The sequence below is a fragment of the Theropithecus gelada genome, chromosome 7a (assembly GCF_003255815.1).
Source record: "Theropithecus gelada isolate Dixy chromosome 7a, Tgel_1.0, whole genome shotgun sequence".
NCBI classification, from domain to species: domain Eukaryota; kingdom Metazoa; phylum Chordata; class Mammalia; order Primates; family Cercopithecidae; genus Theropithecus; species Theropithecus gelada.
In genome coordinates, this window is record NC_037674.1 from 35,007,740 (window position 1) to 35,020,954 (window position 13,215).

General features: G+C 43.0%; 1 protein-coding gene across 2 annotated transcripts in view; it reads right to left on the minus strand.

The window, feature by feature from the left end:
- BNIP2 (BCL2 interacting protein 2) overlaps nucleotides 1-3,677 on the minus strand; it is a 28,227-nt gene extending 24,550 nt beyond the window's left edge. For both annotated transcript variants that reach the window (XM_025389947.1, XM_025389948.1), the window contains exon 1: nucleotides 2,722-3,677. In XM_025389947.1, coding sequence (XP_025245732.1) covers nucleotides 2,722-3,015 — 294 coding nt within the window. In that variant the 5' untranslated portion in view covers nucleotides 3,016-3,677. The remainder of the gene's footprint in view (nucleotides 1-2,721) is intronic.
- Nucleotides 3,678-13,215: the final 9,538 nt, after the last annotated feature.

Sequence of the window (13,215 nt, forward strand, 5' to 3'; positions counted from 1 at the left end):
TTTTAAGATCACATTAGAACTGTTTAATTATAACACAATTATACGTGGTGATTTTACTATACATACTTTAACACTGCTGCTGCAATAGGTGCCAGTAACAACCGTTTATGCTGAAATCAATTACAGTAGGCATATGGAAATGCCCAGGCAAGCCTTTCACTTCCCCATTTAAACAAAAAGGTTTCATCCTAAACACTCATGTTCACTTTTTAATGAACAGCCTGTACGTTTAGATCACCAAACATCCTTGAAAAAATCCTGGATCTGTGCTTCTCATTGCTCCCTTGAGGGTGTATAGTTTTTAAACAATGAAATGAGATGCTCTATCAGAAATGTTAACACAAGTCGGGCGTGGTGGCCCACACCTGTAATCCCAACACTTTGGGAGCCTGAGGCGGACGGATCACCTGACGTCAGGAGTTCAAGACCAGCCTGGCCAACATGGTGAAACCCCATCTCTACTAAAAATACAAAAATTAGCCGGGAGTGGTGGCACTGGCCTGTAATCCCAGTGATCAGGGAGGCTGAGGCAGGAGAATCGCTTGAACCTGGGAGGCAAAGGTTGCAGTGAGCAGGGATCGTGCCATTGCATTCCAGCCTGGGCGACACAGCAAGAGCGCATCTCAAAAAAAACTAAATAAAATAAAATAAACGTTAACACAAAATTTAGAGGAAAAACTAGAATGGTGCTGACTTCTCTCAAAATTGTGAAAATATGGCAAAAGATGATTGTGCCACCTACAAAAGTTACATTTATTATCATTTATTATCACTATGCAGAACATACTGAAAACATACTGAAACCTTTAAAAAGATAAAGTCTACTAACTGATGTCTCAGTTTGTTGTAGTTAGAAATATCAGTTGCAATAAAAAACTATAATTGTGGAATATTACTGTCACATTATACTAGTATTCTGCTTTATAAGATGTAAACATAACACGACATCTTTTTTTTTTTGAGACGAAGTCACACTCTGTCGCCCAGGCTGGAGTGCAGTGCTGCAATCTCGGCTCACTGCAGCCTCCGTCTCCTGAGTTCAAGCGATTCCTGTACTTCTGTCTCCCGAGTAGCTGGGATTGCAGGCATATGCGACCATGCCTGGCTAATTTTTGTATTTTTAGTAGAGACGGCGTTTCATCACATTGGCCAGGCTTGTCTCATCTCATTGCTTTATCATTTTTTGCTCTTGACCTCAGGTGATCCGCCCACCTTGGCCACCCAAAGTAACAAGACATCTTTCATCTACTATCAGCCCTGTAACTTACTAGATCTGGTTACATATACTTTCTCTGACGCCTTTCTCCCTATTGCTCCTTCTACCAGCATTACTCCAGACAGAATAAACAGAACTTTTCCAGAGTGCTTTCCACATGTACTAACCACTTTCACGTCCATCATCTCATATTCCAACCAGCAACTTTGGGATGCATGACACTTGTGTTATCATCATTGTATCTTATATATAAGGCAATGACACGACATCCTGGTCTCCATATCTAGTCCAGAACTGTTTCTAATATAGCACACCGTCAGCAGTGCACTGGCAACTGTATACAGAATAAGCCTGTCATGCCTGATTTGGTTGCACTTAGCTTCAAAGGTCTTGTAGTGCCTGAAGGCCATAATAGCACTGACTTACGATAATCTAGTTCAAGTTCCGTTTGCAGAAGTGGATCTGTCGTACTTCCTGTCTAAGCCCAACAGTGTTGGGCTGCACTAGAGATTACGAAGACTAGGAATAGAGTTTAGAGAAAACATAAAACAACAAGAACTAAGAATATGTGCAAAATGATGAAAAACTAGTCTGCAGGGGTAACTTAACTGAGTAACATCAGTTGTAATTTTGAGGAAACAGCGATTTACAAATTACGGAATTTGTTTCTACAATTGCAGAGATTCCTATAAACTGTTAGAAAAACTACATTTAATTGAAAATAAGAAATCAAGTATTCGGTGAAATAGAGATCCTAATCAAGAGAAGGTGCGAATGAAAAAAGCAACACTAAAAAGCAATCACATAGTTTATTCAACTAAATAAATAGGAGGCACTGTGACTATCTTGACGAACACCGCAAAAGCTGTGCCCTCAAAGAGCTCACAGGACACACAGACAAGTAACTCCAGAGACATGAGATGCATCCAGAAATCCAAACCATTTTGCCAGGTATTTAAACAGAAAAGGTAGTGTCTAGATTCACGCGGGGACTCGGCTTTTGACGTACACACTCTGTATTTGGTTGAGCGTACTCGGGAAGATCTATTAAAGCCCTGATTACTTATGCTGCTTCCGTGTCTATTCCCCGAGGTTACGAGGCATACCAGAGGTCCAAGTTTCTTTGTTCTGCACCAGGACGGACGCTGGTCATAAATACTGAACCATCGTAGCCCCGCCACTTCACCCACACCAGGGTAAAAAAGGAGTGGAGGAGGGGCAAGGTTCCATCCCGAGCACAACTACCAGAAACGGAAAAGGGGTGGGGTGGGGGGCCAAACTGCCAAATACAAACAGGACCCGAGCCAAGGGCGGGGACCTAAACTGGGCGGAGATCCAGGAAGCGCCTTCCGAGCAGGTTCTATGGCTCCCCCCTACCAAGGATAACTCTCTGGGTTTCCTCTCCGCGGACGTCGTGGGCACGCGCCCGACAGACTTGCGCCCCTACGCCGGTTCCCAGTCCAGCTACGGAGCCACGGTGCCAAGTCCTCCCAGGCCGCACTCACCCCGGAGGAAGCCTTGGCCCCCTCGTCCTCTTCGCCCCTCCAGGCCGGCGACGTGGGGCTGACGGCCAGGTCGCAAAAAGCAGCGCCGAGCGGAGCCCGCTCCCCTCGCTCGGCGGTGGAGACCCCAGCCCAATCCCTCGGCCGCAGCGGCACGGCGGCGGCGGCAACAGCTGACCCGGACGCAGTGAGAGGCCCCGGCGGAAGTGATAACATCCCGGCCTCCTCCGGGCGCGGCAGCCGGAGGCGTGGTGGCGGCGGCGGAGGCGTGGCGTCTTCTTGAAACCCACACGGCATATCCCCACCCGCTCCGACGTCAGGAGCTAGCGCTCGCGCCTGCGCGCGAGGGGTGGGCCTTCCTTGCCTCTGGGCGGAACCGTCGCGGCGACTCCTTATTGGTGGCGTTACTGCGCCTCAAGGCGTTTCTTCAGTCTTTGCTGTCCGCAGGGACGCTGTCCAGTAGTCTCAGTTATTTTTGTTTTCTTTCTGCCTGTCTTTATTGATCATTACAGTAGGTGAAATTATGGATATCAATAATAATATTGTAATGCAATAGGTGCAATTATAAATATCAATATTATTACAACAGGTGCAATTATCAGTATCATTACGATAGGTGCAATTATCAACGTTCAATAATAATGTGAATTGTAAAGTGGATGAAATAAGGGGAGGAGGCCGGGCGCGGTGGCTTATGCCTGTAATCTCAGCACTTCGGGAGGGCGAGGCGGGTGGATTACCGGAGGTCAAGAGTTCGAGACCAGCCTGGCCTACTTGGTGATCCCTCGTCTCTACCAAACGTACAAAAACTAGCTGGGCGTGGTGGCGCGCATCTGTAATCCCAACTACTCAAGAGACGGAGGCGGAGTTTGCAGTGAGCCGATATCGTGCCATTGCACTCCAGCTTGGGCAACAGAGCAAAAACTCCGTCTCAAATAAAGGAAAAAGGGGGAAAAAAATGAAAAGAGAAAAGAAATAAAGGGAGGAAAAATATCCGAGGCCTCATTTTGGGGAGCTAGGCCTCAAAAGTGACCTTGGAGTTTGGTAATATTTGCGTGTGAACAGCTTCATAGCAGTGCTTCTCTTCACTGGGGGAACGGTCCGTTTATTTTGTAAAAATTTTCGAGTAGTTGTTGACCACAAGTTGATAAAACAGAAAAATGAAAAGGCATACAAAGTCTAAGTCAAAACTTTTTATCGTTAGAGTTAACAGCCATAAAATTACCTGCAAAATTGCCATAGAGGTTTCTACTGTCTCTCTGCAGACCATTTACAAACAGTTCTCAAAAGAGCCAGGTCTATAGACCACGGTTAGAGTACTCAAGGTAAACTACTCAAATTAGACTATACTCAGCTGTACAGTTTCAACCAAATGAGATTTGTTTGGAGAACATCATAGTCTCTCTCAGCTGGGCGTGCCTCTAATCCCTGCACTTTGAGAAGCCGAGTATCCCAGCACTTTGAGAGGCCGAGTCGGGTAGATGGCTAGACCTCAGGGCAACATGGCAAGACCCCATCTCTTTAAAAAAAAAAAAAAAAAAGAGAGAGAGAGAAAGGAAAGGGAGAGAGAAAGAAAGGAAAGAGAGAGAGAGAAAGAAAAGAAAAGAAAAACTAAGTAGACTTGGTGGCATGCACCTGTGGTCCCAGCTACTTGGGAGGCCGGGGTGGGAGAATCGCTTGAGCCTGGCAGGCAGCAGATGTAGTGAGCCAAGATCACGCCACTGCACTCCAGCCTGGGTGACAGAGCGAGACCCTGTCTTTAAAAAAAAAAACAAAAAAAAAAAATCCCTTTCCAAAGTTTCATCTGATAAATCCATAGAAAGCCTCAGCAGTCAAGTGTTTGGGTGATTCCATTAGGGAACGATCAGGCCTGAAGGAAACAGAAAAGCTCAAAAATTTAAATCATTGACTAAAAATGCAGCACTCTGCCTGGATTTCACATTGCTTTGGCAACATTTGCCCGCCATTGGTAGATTAGACTCTGTCTCTTTGATAAAATGGGAAGAAAACAGTACCTACCATATAGGGTTTTTGTGAGATGAAGTCGTGTGTATTAGGACCATGGTTGTCATATTGTAATCACATTTAAGTATTAGGTATTATTTTATCCTATTCTAGCAATTTCACTAAATAGCTGGTAGAGAAAGCAAAACTGATCAACAGAGCTTTAGCTAAACAACTTATTGGGCCAAGAAATTTCATCTTGAGTTACAGAATTTTCTATAGTTTCATATTTTGCTTCTTCAGTTCTGCAATGTGCAGAATTCCCCACAGGGTGGCAGAAAATCATTGGAAATCATATGCAGTTATGTGATTTAGATCTTTAGTTCCTTCTTCATTTTAATAACTTTATCATTTAATAAGCTTGATCAGTGTTTGCTTTGGTTTTGAGTAAGCCATCCTATTATTTATCTTTTTATCCCTATCTCGTTAATTATCCATGCTTATTGTTGAAACATTACAAACTACAGGTAAGCCAAAAAGATAACTATTATTAACATATTTCTGTATAGCCTTTCAGATTATATATATCCACATACATATATATTTTATGTATAAATTGCACATATAAGTCTTTATAAAAATCAGAAAATATACTTAGTGGTTTATAATCTCCATTTTCTTATTTTCATTTAAACTATATTATGAGCTGGATGCAGTGGCTCACACCTGTAATCCCAGCACTTTGGGAGACTGAGGTGGGTGGATCACCTGAGGTCAGGAGTTCGGGACCAGCCCGGCCAACATGGAGAAACCACGTCTCTACTAAAAATACAAATATTAGCTAGGTGTGGTGGTGGGCACCTGTAATCCCAGCTGCTTGGGGGTACTGAGGCAGGAGAATCATGTGAACTCAGGAGGCGGAGGTTGCAGTGAGCCAAAATCACACCACTGCACTCTAGCCTGGGCAACAGAGTGAGACTGTCTCAAAAATAAATAAAAATGCAGATTCTGAGGCTTCACCCTCTACAGTCTATGGAAAGATATGGGAATCTATATTATAAAAACAAATAAAATATATTATGAACTCTTTTTCAAGTCAATAAATACATTCCAATGCTATTATTTTCATTATGGATAATTTATTTGTTAAACAGTCCTTTATTGACCTTTTAGGTTGTTCCTTTTTTTTTTTTTTTTTTTGAGACAGGGTCTCACTCTGTTGCCCAGGCTGGAGTGCAGTGGCATGGTCTCAGCTCACTGCAGCCTCCACCTTTTGATTTAAGTGATTCTCGTGCCTCAGCCTCCTGAGTAGCTGGGATTATAGGCATGCGCCACCATGTCTGCTAAGTTGTGTACTTTTGGAAAGACAGGTTTTTGCCATGTTGCCCGCGGTTGTCTTGAACTCCTGGCCTCAAGTGAACTCCTGCCCACCTTGGCCTCCCCAAATGCTGAGAATACAGGTGTGAGCTACCACGCCCGGCCTCGTTCCATTTTTTCTTGTTTTGTTTTTGAGACGGAGTCTCGCTCTGTCGCCCTGGCTGGAGTACAGTGGTGTGATCTCGGCTCACTGCAATCTCCACCTCCCAGGTTGAAGTGATTCTCTTGCCTCAGCGTCCCGAGTAGCTGGGATTATAGGCGTGCACCACCACGCCTGGCTAATTTTTGTGTTTTTAGTAGAGACGGGGTTTCACCATGTTGGTCAGGCTGGTCTCGAACTCCTGACCTCAGGCAATCTTCCTGCCTCAGCCTCCCGTGGTGCTGGGCAACACTTCATAGAGTGTTCAAAAAGTCAGAAACATAGGACTAATTTATTTTCAAGCAATTTATTAGTAACATTTTGAAATAATATTGCTCAATATATTTTCCTTTGACTTCCACATAGTGTCTTAGGTAACTGTCTCTAAAGCAATAAATCTAATTGTTAATCTAAAATATGATGTTAAAAATACACTGTAGGCCAGGTGTGGCTCACGCCTGTAATCCCAGCACTTTGGGAGGCTGAGGTGGGTGGATCACCTGAGGTCAGGAGTTGGAGACCAGCCTGGCCAACATGGTGAAACCCCACCTCTACTAAAAATACGAAATAGCTGGGTGTGGTGGCACATATCTGTAATCCCAGCTACTCGGGAGGCTGAGGCAGGGGAATTGCTTGAACTTGGGAGGCGGAGGTTTCAGTGACCCGAGATAGTGCAACTGAACTCCAGCCTGGATGACAGAACAAGACTCTGTCTCAAAAAACAAATTAAAAAACCCTACTATATTCCCTGTATTTCCAAGCGTTTTGGACAAGATTTAGGGCATTTTTACAATTACTTATTGTTTCCTTGAATAGGCAGATATTTAAGCTCTTAAAAATTGGGGAAAACTTCAGTGGAAGAAAAAGCGTGGCTTCCAGCCCTTACGCCCTACGTAGCAGGTAACACTTGGAAAGTGATACATTAGCTCAGAGCCATGATCAACCTTTTCTTGTGTAGTTTCTGCCTTTGGTGTTATGTTTAAATAGGCATTCCTCACACTAAAATTATACAGTCACTGTTGTTTTCTTTTTTTTTTTTTTTTGAGACGGAGTCTCACTCTGTCGCCCAGGCTGGAATGCGGTGGTGTGATCTCGGCTCACTGCAACCTCCACCTCCCAGGTTCAAGCTAATTTTTGTATTTTTAGTAGAGACAGGGTTTCACTATTTCGGCCAGGCTCGTCTTGAACTCCTGACCTCATGATCCACCTGCTTCACCCTCCCAAAGTGCTGGGATTACAGGCATGAGCCATCATGCCTGGCCCGTCACTGTTGTTTTCTTCTGGTGGTCTTATAGTTTCTTTTTCTTTTCTTTCTTTTTTTTTTTTTTAACAAATGAATATTAAATCCAACTGGAATTTTGTGTTTATGCTTATGACATGACTAGGGAGTCTGACTTTCTAAACTGACTAAACAGTTTGCCTAAAAGCATTTATTGAGTAATCCAGTAATTCTCGAACTCACCTAGGACTCAGTCAAATGAACATTTACTTTCAAAGTTGTCATTTTAGGTTACCCACTTCTTTCAAATATCAATTCATTTGATACATCTTTATTTACTTATTAAATATTTATTTAGAAATGGGGTCTTGCCATTTTACTTAGGCTGGTCTCCAACTCCTGGCCTCAAGCAATCCTCCTGCCTCAGCCTCTCAAAATGCTTTGCCATGCCCGCTTTATATATATATATGTATGTTTTGAGACAGGGTTTCACTCTGCCGTCTGGGCTGGAGTGCAGTGGCACGATCTTGGCTCACTGCGACCTCCGCCTTCCGGGTTTGTGCCTCAGCCATCAGAGTAGCAGGACTATAGGCGTGTGCCACGACACCTGGCTAATTTTTTTATTTTCATTTTTTAGTAGAGACAGGGTTTGGCCATGTTGGCCAGGCTGGTCTCCAACTCCTGACTTTGAGTGATCTGCCTGCTTCAGCCTCTCAAAATGCTGGGATCACAGGTGGGAGCCACCACACCTGGCCAATAAATCTTTATTGAACAATATTGCAAATCAATGCTGTTGGGCCCTGAGGATGCAGGTAAAAAAGACATAGTATCTGCCTTCAAAGAGCTTATCAACTGGTCAGGGAGAGGAGCAATGAAGACAATAAACAATTTGGTGGATTGAGGTGACTTTGGTACTTTTCAGGTGCAGCTAAATTGAAGGGAGCTAAACAGATTAAAGAGTGGGAGATAAAGGCAGTAGAGGTTTTCTGAATGAAGAGATCTTGAACTTAGTAATAAGAGAGTGATCTTTCCGGAAGAGGGAATTGGCATATGCAAATTCACAGAGGCTTCTAGGAACTGCAATGTTCAGCATGACCAGAGCACAAGATCTGGGAGAAGGGGGTGGCTGTGAACAGCCCTTAACAAAAAGGAAGTAGTCAAAGGCCAGATTAAAAAGGGATTTTTTAATAGTAAGGATTTATTTGCAGCCAATATAATGAGCAATGTGGAAAAGCAATCACCTATTAATTTATAATTGCATTCCAAAAGAAGAGATTGAAAGGTATCCTGCACAGTGGCAGCAGTGTTAGGATAAATCCTCCTAACACAATGAACTTTGAGAAAGGCAGCACTCATTTGAATATATGCTTCAGTATGTGTTAAAAGCATTTATGATACTTTGTCACACTTCATACATCAAAATAAAAGTGCTCAGCCAACATAGACTTGAAGAGGTGCTGAGCCTGTGCCAAGAGTGGTGGGGAGTGAAGAAAGGTCACAGGCATGGACATGAGGGCTAGAGAGGGAGGCAGAAGGCACCATCTGACCTATGCTAACGGGGTGATGTATCAGACTCTGATGAGAACGGGTCCTCTGACAACTTTTTGAAAGAATGATAATAGGCCAGGCGCGTTGGCTCACTGTAATCCCAGCACTTTGGGAGGCCCAGGTGGGCGGATCATGAGGTCAAGAGATCGAGACCATCCTGGCTAACAAGATGAAACCCCCGTCTCTACTAAAAATACAGCAACAAAATCAGCTGGGCATGGTGGCAGGTGCCTGTAGTCCCAGCTACTCGGGAGGCTGAGGCAGGAGAATGGCGTGAACCCAGGAGGCGGAGCTTGCAGTGAGCCGAGATCTCATCATTGCATTCCAGCCTGGGTGACAGAGCAAGACTCCATCTTAAAAAAAAAAAAAAAAAGATAACAGTGTTCAGGGTGAGTGGTGGAGTGGCTTTTCTCTGGGAAGCTCTCTCTATTGGCACATGGTTTCCACAGGGAAGGATCATCTGTAGCCTGGGAATTACTAATTACTCCTCGGGTCCCCGACTCCCCAGATTTCTGTTTTTTGTTTGTACTTATTCTGTATTGGGATACACGTTGTGTCCTGTTTCCCTACTCCATCTGGCCAACTCTGCCATGAAGTGTGAGAGTCTCGTGCTAAGTCCTGTTCAGCACACAGATTCTTGAGTAGCTTTTTTTCTGCTTCTTGGTGCTTTGCTATTCCCATTGCTAGTCCTTCCTCCTTTCATCAAACCAGCCTCAGAGCATCTCCCAACAGACGGGGAATTTGGGGTATGCTATTACTCTGTACTAACAGGGCATGTTGTACTCCTTCAAATAATTTTTGTAAATAATTAAAAGCATCTCCTCACACAGTCTTCCTCTGAATGTTTCTCATAATTCCTACCTTACAGATGGCAAAATGAAGGTATCTATTAGCATCGGAAAATTCCTCACACAGCTGCTGCCATCCCATGTGACACTTTTCTGCAAATTAGTCGAGGAATCTCTTCTGGCTATAGGAGAAGCCTTCAGAATGGGCTGAGCCCTTCTGGCTCAGCTCACCTACCTTGCCCCAAGGAGCTCATAAAACTCTTTGGAGTCTTGAGCTGATCATGCTCAATAGACGTCTTTGTGCAAATTTTCAAAAGCTAGCCCTCCCGCCTGGGCAGGTAGAGCCTTGCTCCAGAGCCTGTGGCTTGATAAATGGAGTGCTCCCTCAGCTGAGTGTTGTGTGCAGGGCACAACCTGCTCACCTGGAGAGACTGGCCCTGGTTCCCCACCAAGGTCTTGGAATCATATGTGGTTATTTTCCCTATAATAAGACTTCCTTGGGCCGGGGACTCATGTCTGTAATCCCAGCACTTTGGGAGGCCAAGGCCGGCAGATCACTTGGGGTTAGGAGTCCGAGACGAATCTGTTCCAGATGGCGAAACCCCATCTCCACTAAAAATACCCACAAAAAATTAGCTCTGTGTGGTGACTTACGCCTATAATCTCAGCTACTCGTGAGGGTAAGGCAGGAGAATCGCTTGAATCCAGGAGGCGGAGGTTGCAGTGAGCCGAGATCCTGCCATTGCACTCCAGCGTGGATGACAGACCAAGACCCTGTCTCAAAAAGAAAAGAAGACTCCTTTATTGTTCTGTCAATAAAGCATGTTTGGAGGACTGGATTTCTACATGAAGATTCTGTTTCTAGATACATTCACATATGCTACTTAATGATGTTCACTAAAACTGCTTCCCAGCACCCAAGCCAACCTTGGACTAGAAGATGAGAGAGGATGAGGAAGGTATTTAAGACGATGCTTAGGAAATGCTTGTGTAAGTTCAAATTTTAAAAGGTGTAAGATACATTGCACAAAACTCACATGCTGCTTCACTTTCCACTGTAGGATTTTATAGACAGGTTGTTCTCACTTACAAGCATATAAATTCAGTGATGTTTGGCAGCTTGCTCATAATTTTCAAAAAGAAAATGAAGTAACCTTTTTACATGGACTGGAGATGTCTTTGCTGGTTGAGCTTGAGGGTAAAAACTGGATACAATTATATATTCATTTAATTATTTATAACTTGAGTTGAAATGAATGTGTATATATTTTTTACTTGTTCACTTTATAAAATTCAAAACTAAACCCAGCAGCAGTTTTGTCTTTGGCATGGTGACAAGTTTCCTTTCTACAATGAACCCGTCAAAGAAGTTGTTCCAGAGAGAATCTGTGCTTCCCAATTTCAGAAAATCAAATTGAACTGTACACAATTACACATCACCATTGTGTGATGCTTCCACATCCCAGAGTGTGAAAGAGAGCAGCAGCAATATATATTTCTAATAAACATTTCCATATCCGGCTGGGCGCAGTGGCTCACGACTGTAATCCCGGCACTTTGGGAGGCCGAGGTGGGTGGATCACCTGAGGTTGAGAGTTCGAGACCAGCCTGACCAACATGGAAAAACCCCGTCTCTACTAAAAATACAAAAAAAGTAGCTGGGCATGCTGGTGCATGCCTGTAATAATCCCAGCTACTCGGGATGCTGAGGCAGGAGAATCGCTTGAACCTGGGAGGCAGAGGTTGCGGTGAGATACGATTGTACCATTGCACTTCAGCCTGGGCAACAGGAGCGAAACTCCATCTCAAAAAGAAACGAAAAGAAATACTTCCATATACCATTAGATTATAGCCATTCAAAGGAAAAACTAGGCTTAGTTGTCAGAGGATTTTATTGCCCAGAACTTTAGCAATTCAACTCATTCAAATAAATAGCTAGGTTATAGTTTGCAGTGAAGTGAGACTGAGAGTTCAGATTTCGACATAGTCATATTTGCTGAGGAGGAGGGGGTGTGCATTTCATCCAACAAAAGTTGGGAAAGGCTGACGTTAGCTTAGATGACTCATCAAAACCAATAGTGTGAAGAAATCCTTTTTTTTTTTTTTTTTTTTTTGAAACAGAGTCTTGCTCTGTTACCCAGGCTGGAGTGCAATGGCAGAATCTCAGCTCACTGCAACCTCTGCCTCCCAGGTTCAAGCAATTCTGCGTCAGCCTCCCGAGTAGCTGGAACTATAGGTGCGCCACTGTGTCAGGCTAATTTTTGTATTTTTAGTAGAGACAGGGTTTCACCATATTGGCCAGGCTGGCCTGGAACTCCTGATCTCAGGTGATCTGCCCGCCTCGGCATCCCAAAGTGCTGGGATTACAGGTGTGAGCCACCGCGCCCGACCAGTGTGAAGAAATCTTAGAGTCCATATTCAAGTCCTCTGTGAGGATATTTCTGCGGTCATAAAAACTTACAAATACGAGTTTAAAATTATCTGAGGATATAAATTTTATATTATAAAATCATAAACTGGCAAAATCATAGCAACCACTTGCTTACTCTCATGGTTGCCATTTGGAAAGTAGCTGATGGACAGCGATGCATGTGAACTGAAGCCTCTACACTGAATAGTATACAAGATCTTCTACACACAGTAGGGGTCATTAGGGATATCATTCTTCACTTAAGCAATTAATGGTCTTACAGAAGTATTAATACACAGTATCCACATGCTTGGTTTATAATTAAAATAAAGATTAATCTTGATGAGGGAAGTAGATTTCCCTTTTTCTTCTGTTCTTCAGGATATGAAATGTTAGTAACACTGTGATCAACTATATTTAGAAAAACATGAATAAGCAATAGCCTCCAATTAGAAAAAAGCAATTTGTTTGTTTGATTGACTGATAATTTTACCAGTGATAATGTTTTTTAAATTCTTTTTGGGGTGGAGAAGTAGAAGTGAGAATTGATCAGCTAAAGCTAAGTCAATTTCAGTCTCCTCATACAGATTAACACAAAATTAGATATAACACTGTCGTTCATCAAAGCATTAATCATTCATTCTGCATCTTTAGAGTCAAAGCACAATCTTATTTGTTTAGAGAAAATGAATACATTTCAAAATATGCAAGTAATTGTTGGGTCATCAATTGGAAATTTTATTATATTTAACAAAAAGCACTGATATGGCTCTATGTAAGGCACATGCAATTTTATTTAACACAAATATAAAAAAAGGTGGCATCATCTAATTCAGTGTTGCAACAGGTAAATGTTCTACAAGTGTATTTCCAGAAATAGTTTACATTCTATAAGTAACTTACTCACCTGAGAGAATCTAGGTGGTTGTTTGTATTTTAAAACATGGGAATTCTGTAAATTGATAAAAATGTACTAACTTAGTTTTAAAAATGAATTGCAGTACAACTGAGAACATATTAAAATTGTAACATTATTTCTCATTTATATGGTTCCTTTATGATAAAGAAGGAA